This window comes from Chelon labrosus, assembly GCF_963514085.1.
Source record: "Chelon labrosus genome assembly, chromosome: 5".
Classification (NCBI taxonomy): Eukaryota; Metazoa; Chordata; class Actinopteri; order Mugiliformes; family Mugilidae; genus Chelon; species Chelon labrosus.
The window spans coordinates 6,076,026-6,093,668 of record NC_140341.1 but is presented as its reverse complement, the minus strand read 5'-3'; the positions used below and the strand labels follow the sequence as shown (position 1 = coordinate 6,093,668).

The 17,643-nt window shown below is 41.8% G+C and overlaps 1 protein-coding gene across 3 annotated transcripts in view; it reads right to left on the bottom strand.

Moving 5' to 3' along the window:
- The window catches only part of man1a2 (mannosidase, alpha, class 1A, member 2), a 147,177-nt gene extending 130,678 nt beyond the window's left edge, over nucleotides 1–16,499 (bottom strand). Inside the window, exons 1-2 of one of the 3 annotated variants that reach the window (XM_084545211.1) lie at nucleotides 16,099–16,499; nucleotides 14,412–14,950 (exon numbers count right to left, since the gene is read on the bottom strand). In XM_084545211.1, coding sequence (XP_084401337.1) covers nucleotides 14,412–14,725 — 314 coding nt within the window. In that variant the 5' untranslated portion in view covers nucleotides 14,726–14,950; nucleotides 16,099–16,499. The remainder of the gene's footprint in view (nucleotides 1–14,411; nucleotides 14,951–16,098) is intronic. The other 2 variants (XM_084545212.1, XM_084545210.1) reach the window with 2 other exon arrangements.
- Nucleotides 16,500–17,643: the final 1,144 nt, after the last annotated feature.

Genomic DNA, 17,643 nt, shown 5'->3' with positions numbered 1-17,643 from the left:
TTTACGTTTTCTTTCGTTGGCCCGTGCCTCTTCTTGGTCTTCCTGTCACTAAAGACTCGGCACTCATGCAAACCAATTCAAACAAGTGTCTCTCTTTTTCTTTTCTCTGGCTTTCAAGAGGTCTTGTCACCACTGCTGCACTTTGGAGAGATGATAAATGGGAGACAGAATAAGGCGCACTCCCAAAAGGCCCTCCTGAAATTTCGCTTTCTCTCTTAACACACAAAACTAGCAACAAGAATAACACTTGCTGGTTTGTTTATGCTTTAAATACATTCAAATTATTATTATAAAAACAAAAAGCCCATGCAAATCACTCGTCTGAGCGCTGAAACTGGACTACACCACAACCGTGCATGTTTAACTATTCAACCTGAAGAGCTGGGTCGTTTCCAATCAGCGCTTGTTCTCCGCGAGAGCGTTCAAGTCGCCACTTTTGACAAATATCAAGCAGTTTCCTTCCTCTACTTTACTGGTGGCTCCTCTTGAAAGGTAATTTTTCACAGAACAGGGATTCATTCCATCTCGGTACGTCCTGTTACACACTTCAAAATCAGCAATTACTTCCAAAAAATCTTGATGGATTCAACAGAGAAAACGTCCACATCTCTGTCACGCGCTGTTAAATTTACCAAAACCAGGAGCTGACATTGCATTCGTTGCGTTTTCAGTCCCACAGACATTAAGAAGGACTCATTTGTATCATGAAAACTATTTTTACTATTTCTGATAACTCTGATCAACACACTGAACGTTATCACAACCCTCCAGCTTTCACCAAACAGCCCAAGAAGACGAAATTACAAGATTTTGAAATAACTGCCTCTGCAGCTGCATGTTGGTGAACAAACTGGTTATTTAATACATATTGAAATGCCAGCATTTTAGTCCGCGTGAAGAAAATTGCACTATATCTCCAATTATACCATCACTGCATCGAGTCTAGACATGTCAGTGGTCAAGAAAGTAGAGGCTAGCTTTCAATCAGCATGTTATTAACTCAGGAAAATCAGGAGAGGCTTCTAAAATCAATAACCAGGCGGTTCTCTAAGTTAATAAACTGAGTTTAGTTTAGTTTTTTACTTGCGGCACTGAAGCTCTTACTTTTATCTTGACAATCTTTGAAGGACCAAAACCCCTGTTCCTCAATAAATAATCTCATCTCTATTCATGGAAGGTCTGCTTGCAGGTATGCATGAAAGTCTTTTTGATCTGCTGCTGCACCGATACGAGTACTCGGCACAGCGAGTGTTCAAGGGGGATTTAATAGATTAGGAGGGGGAAAAAAAAAAAAAATCTACAAACTGTCAATTAACATTATTATAAAAGCAATGACTTAATTAAGACAAGCTACAGTTATTTAATCAATCAAACTTGGCGTTAATTATTTCCATGTCGGCGATATTTTGTTTCCAAAATCAAAGTTTCTGCTCCACTACAGTTTTCCCTGACCACCATTATCTTCACTTAATAATGATAAGTACTACGTACAAAATCTTGTCAGTCACAGTCAAAGCTGTACTCGCAGACACCAGAAGATGTGTCAGTGGGACTGAAAGATAACAAGAAGATGTCAAACTGTATTGATGACTGGTATTGTTGGGTTTTTATGCAAGTATTATGCTTTTACAACAATTAAATATGGAATTAGCATCGTTTTACATTTTCAAATCAGAATATAGAGACAGCCATATACCATACTACCCCCTACACCAATCTATGCAATTGCCTTTGATTGCTGTTGGCTAAAACCCACCAAGAAATCAAGACTCTTTATGTTCATGCATCCAACAAGATGAACTTTTCTTGGATAATCGATCTACAAATTCATCAAAATCCTTCCAATAATTTTCATATTAGAAAAGATCTGAATGCATGGGCTGTGTCAGTTATTCTCTGTTTTAACAAGTTTCTCCAAGTAGACTTACAGACACAGATGCTTCGCCTGTTGCGGAGATCAAACTTCCTAATTTCAAGAGGAGAATTTTTCTTCCAACTTTCTTCACCTCAAATCTCAGGAGTTTTTGTGTTGTCTGGTAGAATTTGCTGCCGCCGTTGTCAGGCAAGGCAGGTGATATTCTCCAAGGCATTGTTGTCGCCTGGAGGCTGGGTTTCATTAGCAGGAAAGGTGGATAATGCAGCAGTGGATTTGGACCTACACTCACAGGTAGATGTAATGTGTGTTGTTAAAAGCACTGCAACCACAACATGATGACGATTAACGCAGCAAATAATGATTATTATTCTCATTAGCAATTACCCAGTGAATCATTAGGTCTGGAAAATGTCACAAAATGAAATGTAGCTTCGACAAAAACTGGGTTGATGTTGTGAACTAAACTCAAAATTTGGCTTATTAGAAAAGTGTTACTTCCTCAACAAACATGGTGAATAAAAACTCCTTAAACAATAAAGTTCAAGCTTTAGTATCTTATATTTTCCTTGAACAAATTATCACAGATGCTGGAAAGTTATAAGTAATGAACGCTTTTCGACTTGCCAAATAATACACATTGCTCAACGCAGCTCTACGGGAGAGGAGTTTTCATTTATAGATTACAAACGCGTACACCCAACCAATAATCATGATTCACAGTTAGTTTCCAGTAATCTTCTACAATCAGTCTCAGAATCATTTAATTCTTTAGGAAAAACCTTGAACAATAATAATAATAATAAAAAACGTTCAAATAACTGTTAGTTTTGTCTACAATCAACACCTGGAGAGCCACCAAAAATTGAGGAGAAAGAAGCCAATTACGCACCGACTGTGCAAGTGTGTTTTGGAAAAGATGGTAAAAGAGCCACAAGCAAAGTGAGTGAAATGCAGCTGCATGCCTCTTACAGAGATAACAAGAATCATTTGGAGATAGTGCTGCCAGTAAGCACACTAGCCTGCATTGGGTTTCACATTTGACAAGATTTTATTATTTATTTTTTTTTAACCTGGTGTGTGTTTCAGAGAATAGAAATCCACTCCTTATGGGTCACAGGTAAGTGAATACCCTGCTGCTCCAATACAGAATAATACAGTATAAACATGTTCAGGGCAATAAAACACACGGAAGTGAACCAACATTTTTGGTCCTCCCGCAAAACTGCATGACAAACATGTTTTATGAGTTAAAGGATCCAATTCTAAATCTTTGCAAAGAAACAGGACCTCCAAATGATGGTTGTTTGCTTACTAAAATGACAGGTGAGCTACTTGGCAACACTATTTCAGCCCGTATATATTTCTTACTGAAACATCTTGCAACAGTTCTTTATTCCCAAGATTTGCCAGGACAAGAATTTTCTCCACAAAATACTCTGTCTTTCAATAAAGTTAGGAGCCATCATTCAATCACGGGCCTGTGTGAGGTCTACGATGTGTTTGAGATGCGTTATATTTTTCAATTTTGGCTAAAACTGACAAATTTAATGATGTTAAATCATCACCACGGCCCAACACATCATTGATACCTTCTTGAAATCTTACATCAGTCAACCCTTAAGTCACAGTGGCTTAGATTTTAATGTAAACTAAGCCATCGAACAGCTTACGCTCTGGCAATTTCATAACATATCCCAATTGAAATCACAATTTAGCGGTCTGCTATTTACTAGTTTTCACAATAACAGCACAATCAGAATAAAAACACCTAAATCAGAACAGACTGACGTGATCAAAGGGAGTTTTATTCAGACCAGAAACATGTAAACACTTCATCTGATGGTTCGTCTCTGGTTATGACAAATCCAGTTGTTGCGCACATGTTGCCGTGAAAAGTCTGGGCAGCAGAGTCGAAAACATGGATCACCACTAAAAAAAAAGATGGAAACTACAAATTTGAGTCGGCAGAACCACTTTGTCAATAAAGTTTTGTTGTGATTGATGCCTCGGGGGGCGTGCAAACACATGCTCCTTATCAGATCATTCTACTTAGCGACCATCGTGCAACGCTTGATACGTTTCTTTTGACACTCGGTGCAAAGCGCCATCCCAAGCAGAGGTGTTGAATCATGTGCTGTGAAGAGGTAAATGCATGAAGGATATATTTAACCTGAACGTGCCAACAGGTGAGTTATCGGCAAAATATTATATTATCTGGTATGAAGACACAAAATGGTACAAAAACCTGAGATGTAAAAACATAGATGTGACACAATGTGCAGTCTGCAGCTGTGTTCTACAGAGAGAACATTACAATCACATGATAAAGAGGGAAGTAAAAGAAGAGACAGAGAGGCAGGAAATGAGATGCACAAGAGAGCAGATGTGATTTAAAAAAAAAAAAAAAAAACAGCAGCAGTGTTAATGAGAAGATCATGCTTGGTGGAAGTCCATTCGCCTTTCTGCGGGCTGCTCACTCTAATACCGACTGTACTATCGATGAAATCTCCTGACAACGGGCTAATTAATTAGGACGGCTCCTTGTGAAATTACGATGGACACAGATCTGAAAGATGGGATTTTATATTATGATGTGTAAGTCTGCACCGGTATCTATTCTGAAGCCAGCCGAATACTTCAAAAGTTGCACGGTAATAAGTACGTCTATGCGCCAAGATCTGTTCACACTGAACCTCAACACAGTGGCCGCAAATCAGGAACTACTGCGGTGAGAACTACTTTGGAAAAACACATTAAATCACGAGAAAACATCTAGTCCTCGCCAACTCCTCCGTTCGGGTGGACATCGAGAGTACTCCGCCAACTACTTGGGCAAGCAACCAGAAGCCATCTGAAGAGTGTATACTAGAGACGTCCTGATCAAGACCTTTTAATATCGAGGATCTTCCTCCTCGTCTTCTTCTTCTTCGTTTTTTTTTTTTTTTTCAGAAGAATGAAGGCGGAAGAAGACTCGTTGGCGGTACAAGGACGTGGTTCTGGTTCTGGTTTATGGTAGACCTAAAATAAATTACTACAAAACATCGGGCTTGCCTGAAGCCGATCCGATCATTTTTTCGAAATGCCTCTATCTGCCCCAGGACATACCTAGAGTGCAAAAAAAGGACAACCTACTTTATATTGCACTGCTCTCGGAGGGATTCCTATATATTCATGTTTTGTCTAGTGGACTACAGTAAACTACAAATCATGAGTATGGATCACCATTGTCTCTTCGGTCTGTTCCCATTTTAGGTGAGAGAGGTCCAGGGTTCAACTCCCTGACACGCCCTTCAGAGAAAATGAATTTACAGGAGTGACACTAAAGTTAAAGAAGCAGGTCACTGGTTCAAATCCCCCTATGCCCATGACTGAGCTGCCTTGAGAAAGCTAACCTTCTATGTGTATGTACATATTTGGCCAGTACAGCTGATTTGAATTTGAAGATGGGTTTTACAGTTGTGAGAATCTGGCACAGCAGCATTTCCTGTGTACTTAAATCTGAACACATCAGGTCAAAGACACGAATATGAAGTCTAAAATCTTCTGGGGAACAACTGGTGGCTTTTGAGGGCACAGTTCTATTTAAGGTTCACAAAAATCAAACCCCAAGTCTGATGCCCTCGGCTCCACAGCCCGGCTTTAGATGTCAACTTTAAAACCATTCAGAGGTGGTGATGGATGACTGAATAGCTCCCTTTCTGTCGACAACGGAGGCCAGTATTAAATAACTAAATCCCTGTTCAATCTACCAAACAGTGTGGGTGGTTTTCACGGGCCCTCTGCTCTGACTGCAGCACCTTTGTATTCTCTCCAGGTCAAGCTAGCATGACAGCGTACGCGCAAACACACAAACCAGACACAAACCCACCTCGACTCGCTCTGCAGCTGACGGGCGAATGAAGCGTGAAGACACGGGAAAGATATCCAAGATCTCACTAAATATGATAAATAAGAGCACTTTGATGCTGGCGAAGTTTTACATGCCATCTGCGGAGCTGTGATGGTGATTTATGACCGTATCAGAGCTCCGCAGCAAAGGCCCGGCAAACACTAACAATAACTGGCAACAAAATAAGAGGTAAAAACCAGGTTACTCGCGGTCACAGCACTAAACGCCATTATGAGAGGGATGCAGTGTGAAAAGGCTGCGCTTGAACATTTCCCTCTACCTTCGGGTTTGTTTTGATATTGCGTGACTCGCTCGGCGAAGTCTGTCGTCGCAAATAAAACGGGCAAAGGGGACGCGAAGACGGAGACGGGACATTTAACCCCTAATCTCGACAGTAATAGGTATGGATGTTAGAGTAGCAGATGATGTAGCTGTGCAATTTTTCCACTTTAAAAGAAGAAAGGTGGAGATGGTCTTCACGGTTTTAAGTCTAGAAGGTACGGACAAACCGAACAAATAAAGATGAACTACTGGCAACACAGGCCGCCACTAATGTTTAGACCAAAACATTGCACTTCAAGCTACAGAAACTACAACCAACGGTCAGCAAGAGTACATGTTTTGCACCTGGCAGTAGTCTGTATTTATTTTAAGCAGAACCAGAAAGAGCTACTATTAGCTGGGCGGTTAAGAAGCTAGGAAATGATAACACAGAGCTGTCTTCCCCATTAACTCCCTTCTGTAGCTCATGAGTTTTCAAAACAAGATTTTGTGACAAAAAAGGAGGGCGCCAAGATTCAACTATGACATCTTTCATAAGCGATTCATTCCCAAATGCTGCTGAAAGGGCGGCTGATAAACGACCTGATATTTACTGGACCGTGGAGCCAAATAATCATTCACAGAAACAGGATATTAAAGTATTGATTCCAGGAATTCAAAACAATCCACCATTTGTGAAGATTGTGATCCAGACAGAATCCAAAATCTCCACCGGCATCAAGCTGCGCACTTGTTTGTGCTGGTGAAAAAGCCTACGTGGGAGTTTTCCCCAACAAAACACACACGTTAATGTGTTTTCCTAATAATTACAAGGCACTCACTGACCATTGTACATTCGCTAAGAAGGACGAGCGCGCAGCCAAATAATGTTAATCTGTTAATTTTGGTGGCAGATGGCGAGCCTGGCGAGCCTACCGGGCGCTTTGGCAAGTGCCCAGCATGAATGTTCATGTTGTAATTTCTAAACCTGGACAGAATGACACAGCTCAGATATATTTACATGGCTGCTGTAAATCTAAATAGGAAAAAATACCTGCCCTCATATGGCTGACACGGATTAAATAGATCAAAAACGTTTTCCGTCACTCTATAGCAAATGTAGGGCAGCAGCTCGTTATTATAGTATTATTATAGATCGTTTTGGCTATTTCTCCAAGAATGAGGCAACATCTGCAAATAGTTGCTCAACGAGACGTTTAAATTTAAAACATATCCACTTTGCAAGTATTTAAAACGGAGACAGCTGTAAATACTCTACAGGAGAAACTGGATATAGATTATCTTTGACATTTCTGCTTAAAAAAATAAATGACTAGCTACAAATCCTAATTATGCTTCTGTCTTCTAACCAATAAATCAGTTTAATCAATAGTCTCAGGGAAAGACAGAATCACAAATCATGTAAAGTAATCAATGCAGCGATGCACACGGTTTCCTTGTCATAACAACCTCTCAGCACCTGGAAAACATCTACAACTAGTTGGTTTCGAGCTACAATTTGCTCAGAAATCAATTTGAAAGATGTCAATAACACTATACAAACCGATCAGCCACAATGTTATGACCACTGACAGGTGAAGTAAATAACATTGACCATCTTGTGACAATTCAATGTTCTGCTGGGAAAGAACTGCTGGCTGAACCTCCTTGTTCTCTTTGGTCACACTTCACGCACGCCGGTGTTAAGTTTGACAGCCCTTTATCATTTTGTCTTAAGATGAAAATGCTTATTGGTCAACTTTTAATTATTGCATTTAGTCAGACTGCAACTAACAACATTAATTTTGGCAGCTACATGATCAGGCATAACATTATGACCACTGACAGGAGAAGTAAATAACATTGACCATCTTGTGACAATACAATGTTCTGCTGGGAAAGTTTTAGACCTGACATTCATTGGTGTGGATGTTACTTAGACATGTAGCACCCACCTAGACCAGACCAGGCACCCCCACCCCATAGCAATGACACTCCTTGATGGCAGCAGACATCCCCAGCAGGATGCAGCTACAAAAACACTTTAGGAACAACAAAAAAAAAACATAAAGAACAGCACAAGGTGTTGACCTGGCCTCCAAATTCACTAGATCCCAAACTGATCAAGTATCTGTGGGATGATCCACAGAGGCCCCTCCCCTCAAAGGCCCCCCCACAAACAACATTCTGTTCCCAGACGCCACAGGACACCCTCAGAAGGCCCATGTCCATTCTCTGATGAGTCACAGCTGTTTTGGAGGCACAAGGGAGACCTACACAATATTAGGAAGGTGGTCATAATGTTATGCCTGATCGGTGCATAAAAATATTGTCAAGTAAAAAACTGTTTCTCCAGAGTCTGGATCGTTGAAAACATTTACAACTGTTTGTTTCTCTGTGTGAATGCAAGCAGTGCCGTTTAATTTAACATACAACAGCTCCTTTCACTGAATTCACGACAATTCAGAAAACAGAGAAGACGTCTGAGTGGACGGTGTGTAGGCAGCAGAAGGAAGGAGAATTTTCTGTTATTTTATGGCCACTGAAAGAGATGGACGCATGGACGAGTCTCGGACCGATCACACCTGTGTGTGCGATTGCAAGCTGCGGCGTAGAGCTGATATAAAAAGCATAAAACTAGCTTTACGTTTCTTAACATCCAGTTATTTCAGCGACTCGTTACCTCCTAGACTAGAGCCTGTAATAATTTCAAACTACCTCTCTTGAAATACATTAATAAACATCATGAATAACGTCTACGTTTGGTAAAAAAAAAAAAAAAAAGCAGCCTCCTACACTGACTTCTACATGTCTAAAGCAGCTGCTCATAACTACCCCGCTGCTAAAATGTCACTGCCTTTGTCAGAGCACGCTCACTTGCAGATTCCTGTTTCCTTTTTTTTATTTATTTCTTCTCTTTTTTGAGTCAGACCAAAACAAAACCGAGGCAGGACCATTAACGGCTTCGCAGTATGTAATAAAGAGCCTGCAATTTGTTTCACTCCAGAGAGCCATCTAAAGGTGTTGCATTTCAATACACATATACCTCAACTGTGGGATCTATTCATATAATAATAATAATAATAACAATAATAATAATAATAATAATAATAATATGATGCTATGGAGTAAGCCCCTCTTTACACATTCATTATACACAGAGGAAATGCACAGTTTCCTTGAATGCTGCACCAATATAATAACACAGACGGCCACAAAAACCTCTGTTCTGCAACCACACCAGTCAGCCATAACATTATGACCTAACTGATTATCTCGTTGTCATGGCTCCTGTTAGTGGGTGGAATGAAACAGGAACATTTTGCCGTAGGATTTGATGTTAGAAGCAGGAACAAAGTGCCGCTACCGGTCAGTACCTATCAAAAGTGGTCAAAGGAAAGAAGAGGAGCGACGAACCGCAGACAGGGTCATGGGCGGTCAAGGCTCTTTGATGCTCACACTGGGAGTGAAGGCCGGCCCTCGTGGTCCAGAGCAACAGACGAGCTACTGTGGCTGAAAAAGTTCAAGCTGGTTCTGACAGAAAGGTGTCAGAATGCACAGTTTGTCTTGTATTGAGGCTGTGTAGCTGCAGACCAGACAGGGCGTCCATGTTGACCCCGTCCACTGCTGAAAGCCCCTACGAAGGGGATGGGAGCATTAAAACCAGATTACAAAGCAAGTTTTCTTGGCCAGGTGAATATATGGCACCAGGATGCACGAATCACCCCCATGCCGCTGCAATGGGGTTTGGTTTTAGTCTGCAACAATATTCAGGTGGCGGTACTTGTCAAAGTAACTTCCACATAAATGCCAGGACTAGAGTTGCGCGATACCCACGGTACCTTGCGGTGCCAAATCGTAACGGTTCCTACTATATTAGAAATTCTACACTACGGTACTACCGTGGATTACAATAGCACCGGTGCCAGTTTTCGCTACATAGCGGCCGCCTATACTCTCCACCTGTCTTCTCACTGCATGCTACTCCCTTGTAAACAAATCCACATGGTGACTACTGCAACCGATCTACACAGCTGCTGAATGATTGGCTGTTTGCCTGTTACTGGTGACGTCCGGGGATATGATAGGCTGTTTCCGCACGCTGGGTCCGCCCGTCTGTTAGCCGATTGGCTGTTCTTGTGTTTCTGCCGGCAAAAACGAACTCCATGAAAGCAGCTCCGCTTCGATAGAAATTCGCTTCAAAACAAACAACGAGCTAAAGTTCTGTCTCGCCCAGACGCGCGCACGGCTTACAGTCACAAACACGAGACGACACACTCACCACGGCAGAAGCACCGGGCCCGAACGGCGAGTCTGCCGCGGCGTCATCGTCAGTGGCACCACTAATTCTGCTCAACATTATAAGTAATTAACAAGTATTTATAACTTGTACAAATGCATTGCAGTTCATAATAATAATAATAAAGGCCGCATATCGCGATAATACCCAGAACCGTGATACTTTGTCTGGTATAGTATCGTGGTTACTCATTTTGGTATCGTGACAACTCTAGCCAGGACCCAGATTTCTCAGGAGGACATAACATTGCACGGTATTCACTTAATGCTGTGGCTAACTGGTGTATACTGAGCAACAGGTGGAATTTCTGTAACTTTGACTGGCTGCCATGGAAACCATAACCTTATCTTTAGTCCTGAATTGCACCTAATGAACCGGTTAAGGCGTTTAACATATTTCCTAATCAGTGAAAGCATTAGAGCTAAAAAAAAACAAAAAAACATTTCACCGCTATTGTAATAATCTCAGAAATGGACGCCTCTAAACTCTGTTTAATCTGTTAATTATGTTAAAGTAGGGCTCATGTGATATTCAGTGACTAAATATTTTAACAGTGGAAGCAACATTTGAGTCTTGAAAGTTTTATATTATTTAAAATGTCACCTAGTTTTGACCCTTTCATCTAAACTCTGTCTCCTGAATGTCAAAGAGTTGCAGGAAGGTCCAGTTAAACCCGTTTGCCAGCTTATGTTTGGTAAATACCACAGAAGGGATGTAAATCTAGTGAACTTTTACTACAAATACAAACTGATTAAAACCCACACATAAAAGTACAGCCGGAAAAACATCTAGACGCACCTTTACCCTCAGTTCCAGGTATTTGGAATTACTGAGGATATCTCCAAAATTCACTGCAACACCTGGATTACCCCACGGCACACGGATTAATAACCTTTGCTCTCTCCAAAGCTTTTATAAGACTATTAACAGGTTGAACTCGTGAACGGCGAACGGGTTCTGTGGGGGTTTTTTTTTTCCCGCAGCCAAATAAAGAAAAGGTGAAACTATTATGAGTCTGTCAGAGTTCCTGAGGGTGTCTTTAAATGTTAGCACGCCTCATTTTCCAGGGGCTGTTTGAACCCCTGGTCCTCTGGAGCGCACGATGATGACTGCAAGAACAGCTGAGGCAGCCACAGCAAAAAAGGGAATGAAAAAAAAAAAAAAAGCAAGCTGAACACATTTCCATGAGATTAAAAAAAAGAAAACCATAACACATCAGGTTAAACACACAGCGTGCCTTTGTCAGACTTTGAATTTGCATAAAACTAATTTCAAGAGGTTAGGATTATTCCTCCTCCTCAAAACCTTTTGTTGTCCTCACACTGGCTGCTCTTATTAATCACATTTTAACAATTCACTCTGGCCCCTATTTCTTAATTTCAAAAAATGCGCAGAGATGTTTTCTTTCTTCTACAAACGTCTACAAACGCGCCCCCGAATAAACGTAACTATAATATTACTAATACAGACATTAGGTTCAAGGAAGTAAGTGAGAAATATGCAATTTAAGGCTTTCTGATTGATTTTTTTTTTTAATTGCATGCTATTTCTTGCATCTTCTCATTAGAAATGTCAAATTTTTTGGCAAGATTAATCCTCACGTGAGTCAAAACATGACAGAAACCACAAAATCTGAGAGCAGCGTCAGGCCTGAAATACGACCGGCTTTAAATAAAAGTATAACGGAAGAGGAGAGCCGTGCAAAAGACATGAAACTAGAGGGAAAATATTGTGAAAATACCACAAATCTCTGGAGCCGACGCAGTAAAACTAGGGCTGGGTGATAAAACGATAACGATATATATCGCGATAGACACGCGATCGATATCAACAGAAAATACGTTCGACAGAATGTTCGATAATTTCACTCGAACTCCGTTAGAAAAAAAATAGGAAGAAAAAAACCCCCGAGCCAGAACTGCAAGTCATTCTGGGGGATGTAGGCAGAGGAAGGGCTTTAGCCTCTCGACCTATCACGGCCGAGATAGGTCGAGAGTTTGGCAATATTTTGGTTATTTTAAGTCAGACAAGAGTCAGACTGATGTTGTCTGCTAACTTGGTGGCGAGTGAGCATATTAAATGTCTCTTGTCTCTTGATTAGTAGTCGGTTAAGTTTCGTTTCTCTGCCGGCCGAGTGAGTGGCTGTTGACTCGGTTAAGCGGATCCACGAGCAGCGGTTATGAGTCGGTTAAGTTTCGTTTCTCTGCGTATTGTGCTTAAAGTGAGTGAGTGTCTGAGTGTCTTAGTTTGCCGGTTATATGAGCCGAATCTTTTTTTCCCACCGCTACTGAATATTAATTAAAAATGAATGAAAATGAAATGCTGTTGAATATGTCATTGTTATCATTTTTTAAAAATAAAAATAAAATGACGGGTAAAAATGGGTTATGACGGGATTTTTATGACCCTGTCAGTCAAAGTGACAGACAACGGAAAAAGTCTAGCGCAACATCGGCAGCAGTTCGATAAAAGCGATATAAAGAAACAACGGATGCAGTTTAGCACAGTTGAGAAGTCTGGGTAGAATAGATGAAAAAAACGAATCAATAATTATCGATATCGACTGATATGAAACACTTATATCGTGATATGTTTTTCAGGCGTATCGCCCAGCCCTAAGTAAAACTGTTTCAAAACCAAAACGTCTCTAGATATGAATCGGAATTTAATCAGTTCAGGAAGTCGGTAGCGATACCGGTCGCTAATGAAATTAAAAACGTGTGAAACGGATTGCAAAGTTGTTGTTCTGCAAGATGATTTAAACACAAAGCCTTAACACAAACACCTGCCTGCAACACAAAAAAGTGCCCAGAAATACAACCTCGTCATGTTTTACTATGCCCGAGTCCCTGCCACCTCTGGAAAAAACACAAGCACATCTTCAAGCCTCCCTACTTTTAACATCTTACAACAAAAAAAAAAAAAACCTTGTTTGTTTCCAACACTCAACCCCAACGCCGTCTTCCCCGTCACTGGACGGCGGCGATTTTAGTAATTTCAACCAGCCGTGACCCCTAAAAGTCTAAATGTCTAATGGAAATCTGAAAAACTCACCACAGGGGGACGAGGACGGTCCCCACTGTGAAACTGAAAATGCTTAACACCTTGCCAAGCGCTCGAAAAAAAACTAATGGCCTCTGTTACCAGCATGAAGATGACCTTTCCTACGACACGACTCTTTTCACCTACTCTTTGGCATTTGGGTTCGTCATTAGTCTCTTGTAGCGACAACATAACGCACACGTAAGTGCACATATTATCCATTTATGTTCAATCAAAAGCTAATGCGAGAAAATGTGTGGAAAATAACAACACAGCGTCCTGTTAGAAGATGCCAAACATTGAAGCCACATGTCTTCTGCATCACAAAATATCCTCAAGTACTGGTTTACAGTATTTTGTTGAAATAAATTTAATTCCTATTGGACAAATTAACCTGTGAATATCATTTGAGAGCCGGGTATGTGCAACCAGAGGCCAGATATTAACAAGATTTAGCAAAGGGGGGGAGAAGGAGCCTGAAAACGATGGCTGGCTACCGGCCACGGAGGCTGGACGAACCGAACGAGAAATGTAAATTTGATTTGGCTGCGGCAAAAAAAAAAAAAAGATCTACCAGTATTTAGCCCATGCCAGGCAGTAATTTCCAAGCCCGGTTAAGCAGTTAGTAAAGCTTTTCAAACAGCCTGTGTGTTCTAGGTCATCAAGTTCTACAGAGTCTGCCTGCGGGACGGTACGACAAAACCGGGGGCCAAGGTGATAAAAAATTCTCCAGCTAAGAACTTAAACAATGACACTCAGGGGAGACGGAAAGGGTGAGAGCGTTCAGAGCTGCGAGAGGAAGGGAGGAAGGATGGACCACCTGTGCTGACGAGTATTTAAGCATACAAAAGTGAGTGCATCACTCTACAAACTGTGCCACGCCCCTGAGTGTGACAACAGACAGCTGAGAAAGCTATACGTGTCCTTACACCTGTCTTTTTGCCCTGCAGGAAATACCTGCATGCGACGTAGCGCGGGTAAAGAACATGTCAACCTCTCTAATTTTTGTGTCGTGCACCAATTACACTCCTCTTCGTCCTTACCTGTGTCTGTGCTCGTCGTGTCCTCCCTGTCCGTGTATGACCACCTGTCCCGAGGCGTGCTTCCCCTCTTTGGGAGTGTCAATATGAGGGATGAGCACGTCCTCCAAGCCCAGGTCAAAGCGCTTGTGCTTGGAATTGTCCGGGAGGAAAAAGAAGGCCCCGAAGCATAAGGTGATGAAGGCACTGAGGATAAGGAGGAGGATGAACTTCTCCGACAGCCTCAACGTCGCCCTGTGGTGCGGGAAGGAGGAGGCGCCCGGCGACAGAGTGGGTATCCTGCGTCCCGACAGCGGCAGCAGAGCCGGCGTCGTCATGGTTTTCGACTGTGCGAGCGAGTTAAAACCTGGGGCTGGGGCTGGGGCTGGGTGCGGGGCGGGTTTTTACGGGTGCCACGGGTGTCGTCGTAGTAGCAGCAGCAGCATGCACCGGCTGGTCGGCTTTATTATCTCATCCCTGCGTCGGTAAGTCCGGAAACCAAAAAGGGCCAAGTTCCCTCGGAGAAGGAGCGACTGGACGGCAGGAAAACGGTCATGATGAGTCTGGGAAAAAAAGAAAGTCAAAGAGAGTTAGCTCCGACTTAAAGCCACCGTTTTAACCACCACTTTATCCTTCACACAGATGGCACTCTCAGGACAGAAGAGCTAAAACCCTTTATTGTCGTCGCTTTAGTCGTCACGTATCAACCTTGGCAGCGTGTCCCTTGCAACCACAAGTATCACCTCACCAAGCACTCCCCGACAGGCTTCTACCGAGCCTCTGAATTACAATCAAACGCACCGTGACAACTCAAGAAAATAGCACGTATATACATCAAGCGTTCCCACAACTATTCAGAGTAATAAACCATTCTCTGCAGCCGAATTTAACACCCTGCCATGGAAGGATCTCACACGTATAATAGTTAATCCTTTGGCCGAGAGGGGGAAAAACATATTTTCCCAGAGGCTTTTAGGTATTAAGAGGCTGCCCCTTTTTTTTGTGCATACTGACATACAGCAGAATGAACCCCAGCTTTCTATTTTGATTTTTATTGCGCTGCAGTGGTCTGTATATCTCGCTGTATATCAGGCGTGTGTCGTAAAGAAGAAGAAGAAGAAGAAATAAACGCCTGAGATGAGGAGGAAGATCAGGCGGCGTGCAATTCATCAAATGGAATAAAACACTGTGAGGCAAAAAAAAAATGGTTAAAGATGCACTGCATGCATGCCCTCCGTTGCTGTTTTACATCTGAATTTTAATTAAATACCCATGTGGTTTGTACATGCTCCTGCATATACGTGAGGGGAGAAAAGAAAACTGCTCCAAGTGCAGAAGGATGGATGGAAATAAAACATCCCCCTTTTAAACCCCCTTAAAACATAAGGGGTCCTACCAAAGCCCCAAACCGTCCCGTTATACAGAAACGTTCCCCTGAGCCTATTTTATGTTTTTAATCCCGTAGATTTCCACCAGACTTGCGTGGAGCTACCATGTCTACGGCGTCTCCGCACAGAATACCAAGTTCATTCTCTGACAGTGCCAGTCTGTGTGAGCTGATTAGCCGATGCTAGCTAACACCGTTAGCGAGCTAACTTCTCGCTAGCTTGACGGAGGGAGGGAGGGGGGGGGGGGCGGATAAAAAATAAAAAATGCAAAAAAAAAACAGGAATAAACGTGGGTAGGAAATGAAAAAAAGACCCACACATACCCGCCCGGACTCCCTGACATATCTGCTAACGACTGAGCTTCGCCACCCCACAGCCCCGCTGGGGTGCTAGCTATTTCGGCTAACGTGCTAACGCTAGCTAGCTAGCTGGTTATCAACTGACAGAGGCTCGTCTCTTGTGTGGACGCCGCTGCTGCTGCTGTTGCTGCATCACCACCTTTTCTCATTTGCTCGGTGAAAATCGATGCCAGCCAGGGTTCCCGGTCCGCTTTTTTTTCGAAGAAGTCGCCGCGGCAGGTGTCCTCATGTCCACGAATGGTTTGCTGAAGCCGTCGTGACCCGCTTGCCGGGGGGGAGATACGCGTTCAGAGCCGTCGGTTCAGAGCCACATATCGGGGCGAAGCTCCGCGGAGAGGATGTTGGTAATAAACCCAGCCGCTCTGTCGGACTGCAGCGACGGACTGACCGAGCTGCTGCTGCCGCTCGGCGATCCAGCATCAACTACTCAGCCTGCCACACTAAGGGACCGTCTCTCTGTTTCATTACCTAGAAGTACTGTATAACACCATTAAAAATAAAAAATAAACATATCACCCACAGACAACCTGAGACTGCATGCATCCAATAATAGCTGTCAGCTGCAAAGCTGGAAATGCAAATATTGCATGCGATTTTTGCATTTTTTTCCAACTAGATTTCTTTAAATAATTCCCCCACTCCCTCTTCCGACTTCATTATTGCGAAAACAGGAAAAAAAAAGAGTCAAAATTTCAAAATAATAATAATCATAATAACTTTATTCAGGGATAAATTCTTTATTAACCCTAAACTGTGAAATGTCAATGTTGCATCAGCAATTTACCAGCTAAAGAATATTTAAGAAACTAGAGAAAAGAGTTATTTACAAAGCTGGACATGCAAATATTAGATGCATTTTTGCATTTATTTATTTATTTATTTTAGATTTATTTAAATTATTACCCCATTCCCTCTTCCCACTTCATTATTGTGAAAACTAGGGGGGAAAAAACATCTGTTACACAAGTTAAAGTGAGTCACAAAAGCAAAGTAATAGTAATAAAAACAATACTTTATTCAGGAATCATTAATAGATACTTTATTTGTCTGAAACTGTGAAATGTCAGTGTTGCAGCAGCAATTCACCATCTCTCGAAAGACCATATGAATCTATAACAATGGAGAAATCAAAATATTAAAGAATATTTAAGAAACTAGAGAAGATTTATTTAAATTATTACCCCATTCCCTATTCCCACTTCATTATTGTGAAAACAGAAAAAAAAAAAATATATCTGTTATGCAAGTTAAAGTGAGTGAAAACTACAAAATAAAAGCCCTTTATTTAGGAATCAATGAGAGATGCTTTATTAATCCCAAACTGGCAAATTAAAATGTTGCAGCAGCAGTTTATGCAGGCTCTCAGCAGACCATACAAATATACCTGTATACAAAAAAATACAATTATTTAGGATTAAGAATTAAATGAAATTACAGCGAAATGAATGAATGATGACAAAATTATTCAGAACTAAACCAAACTACAAGCACAGCTAAATTAAGTTATTC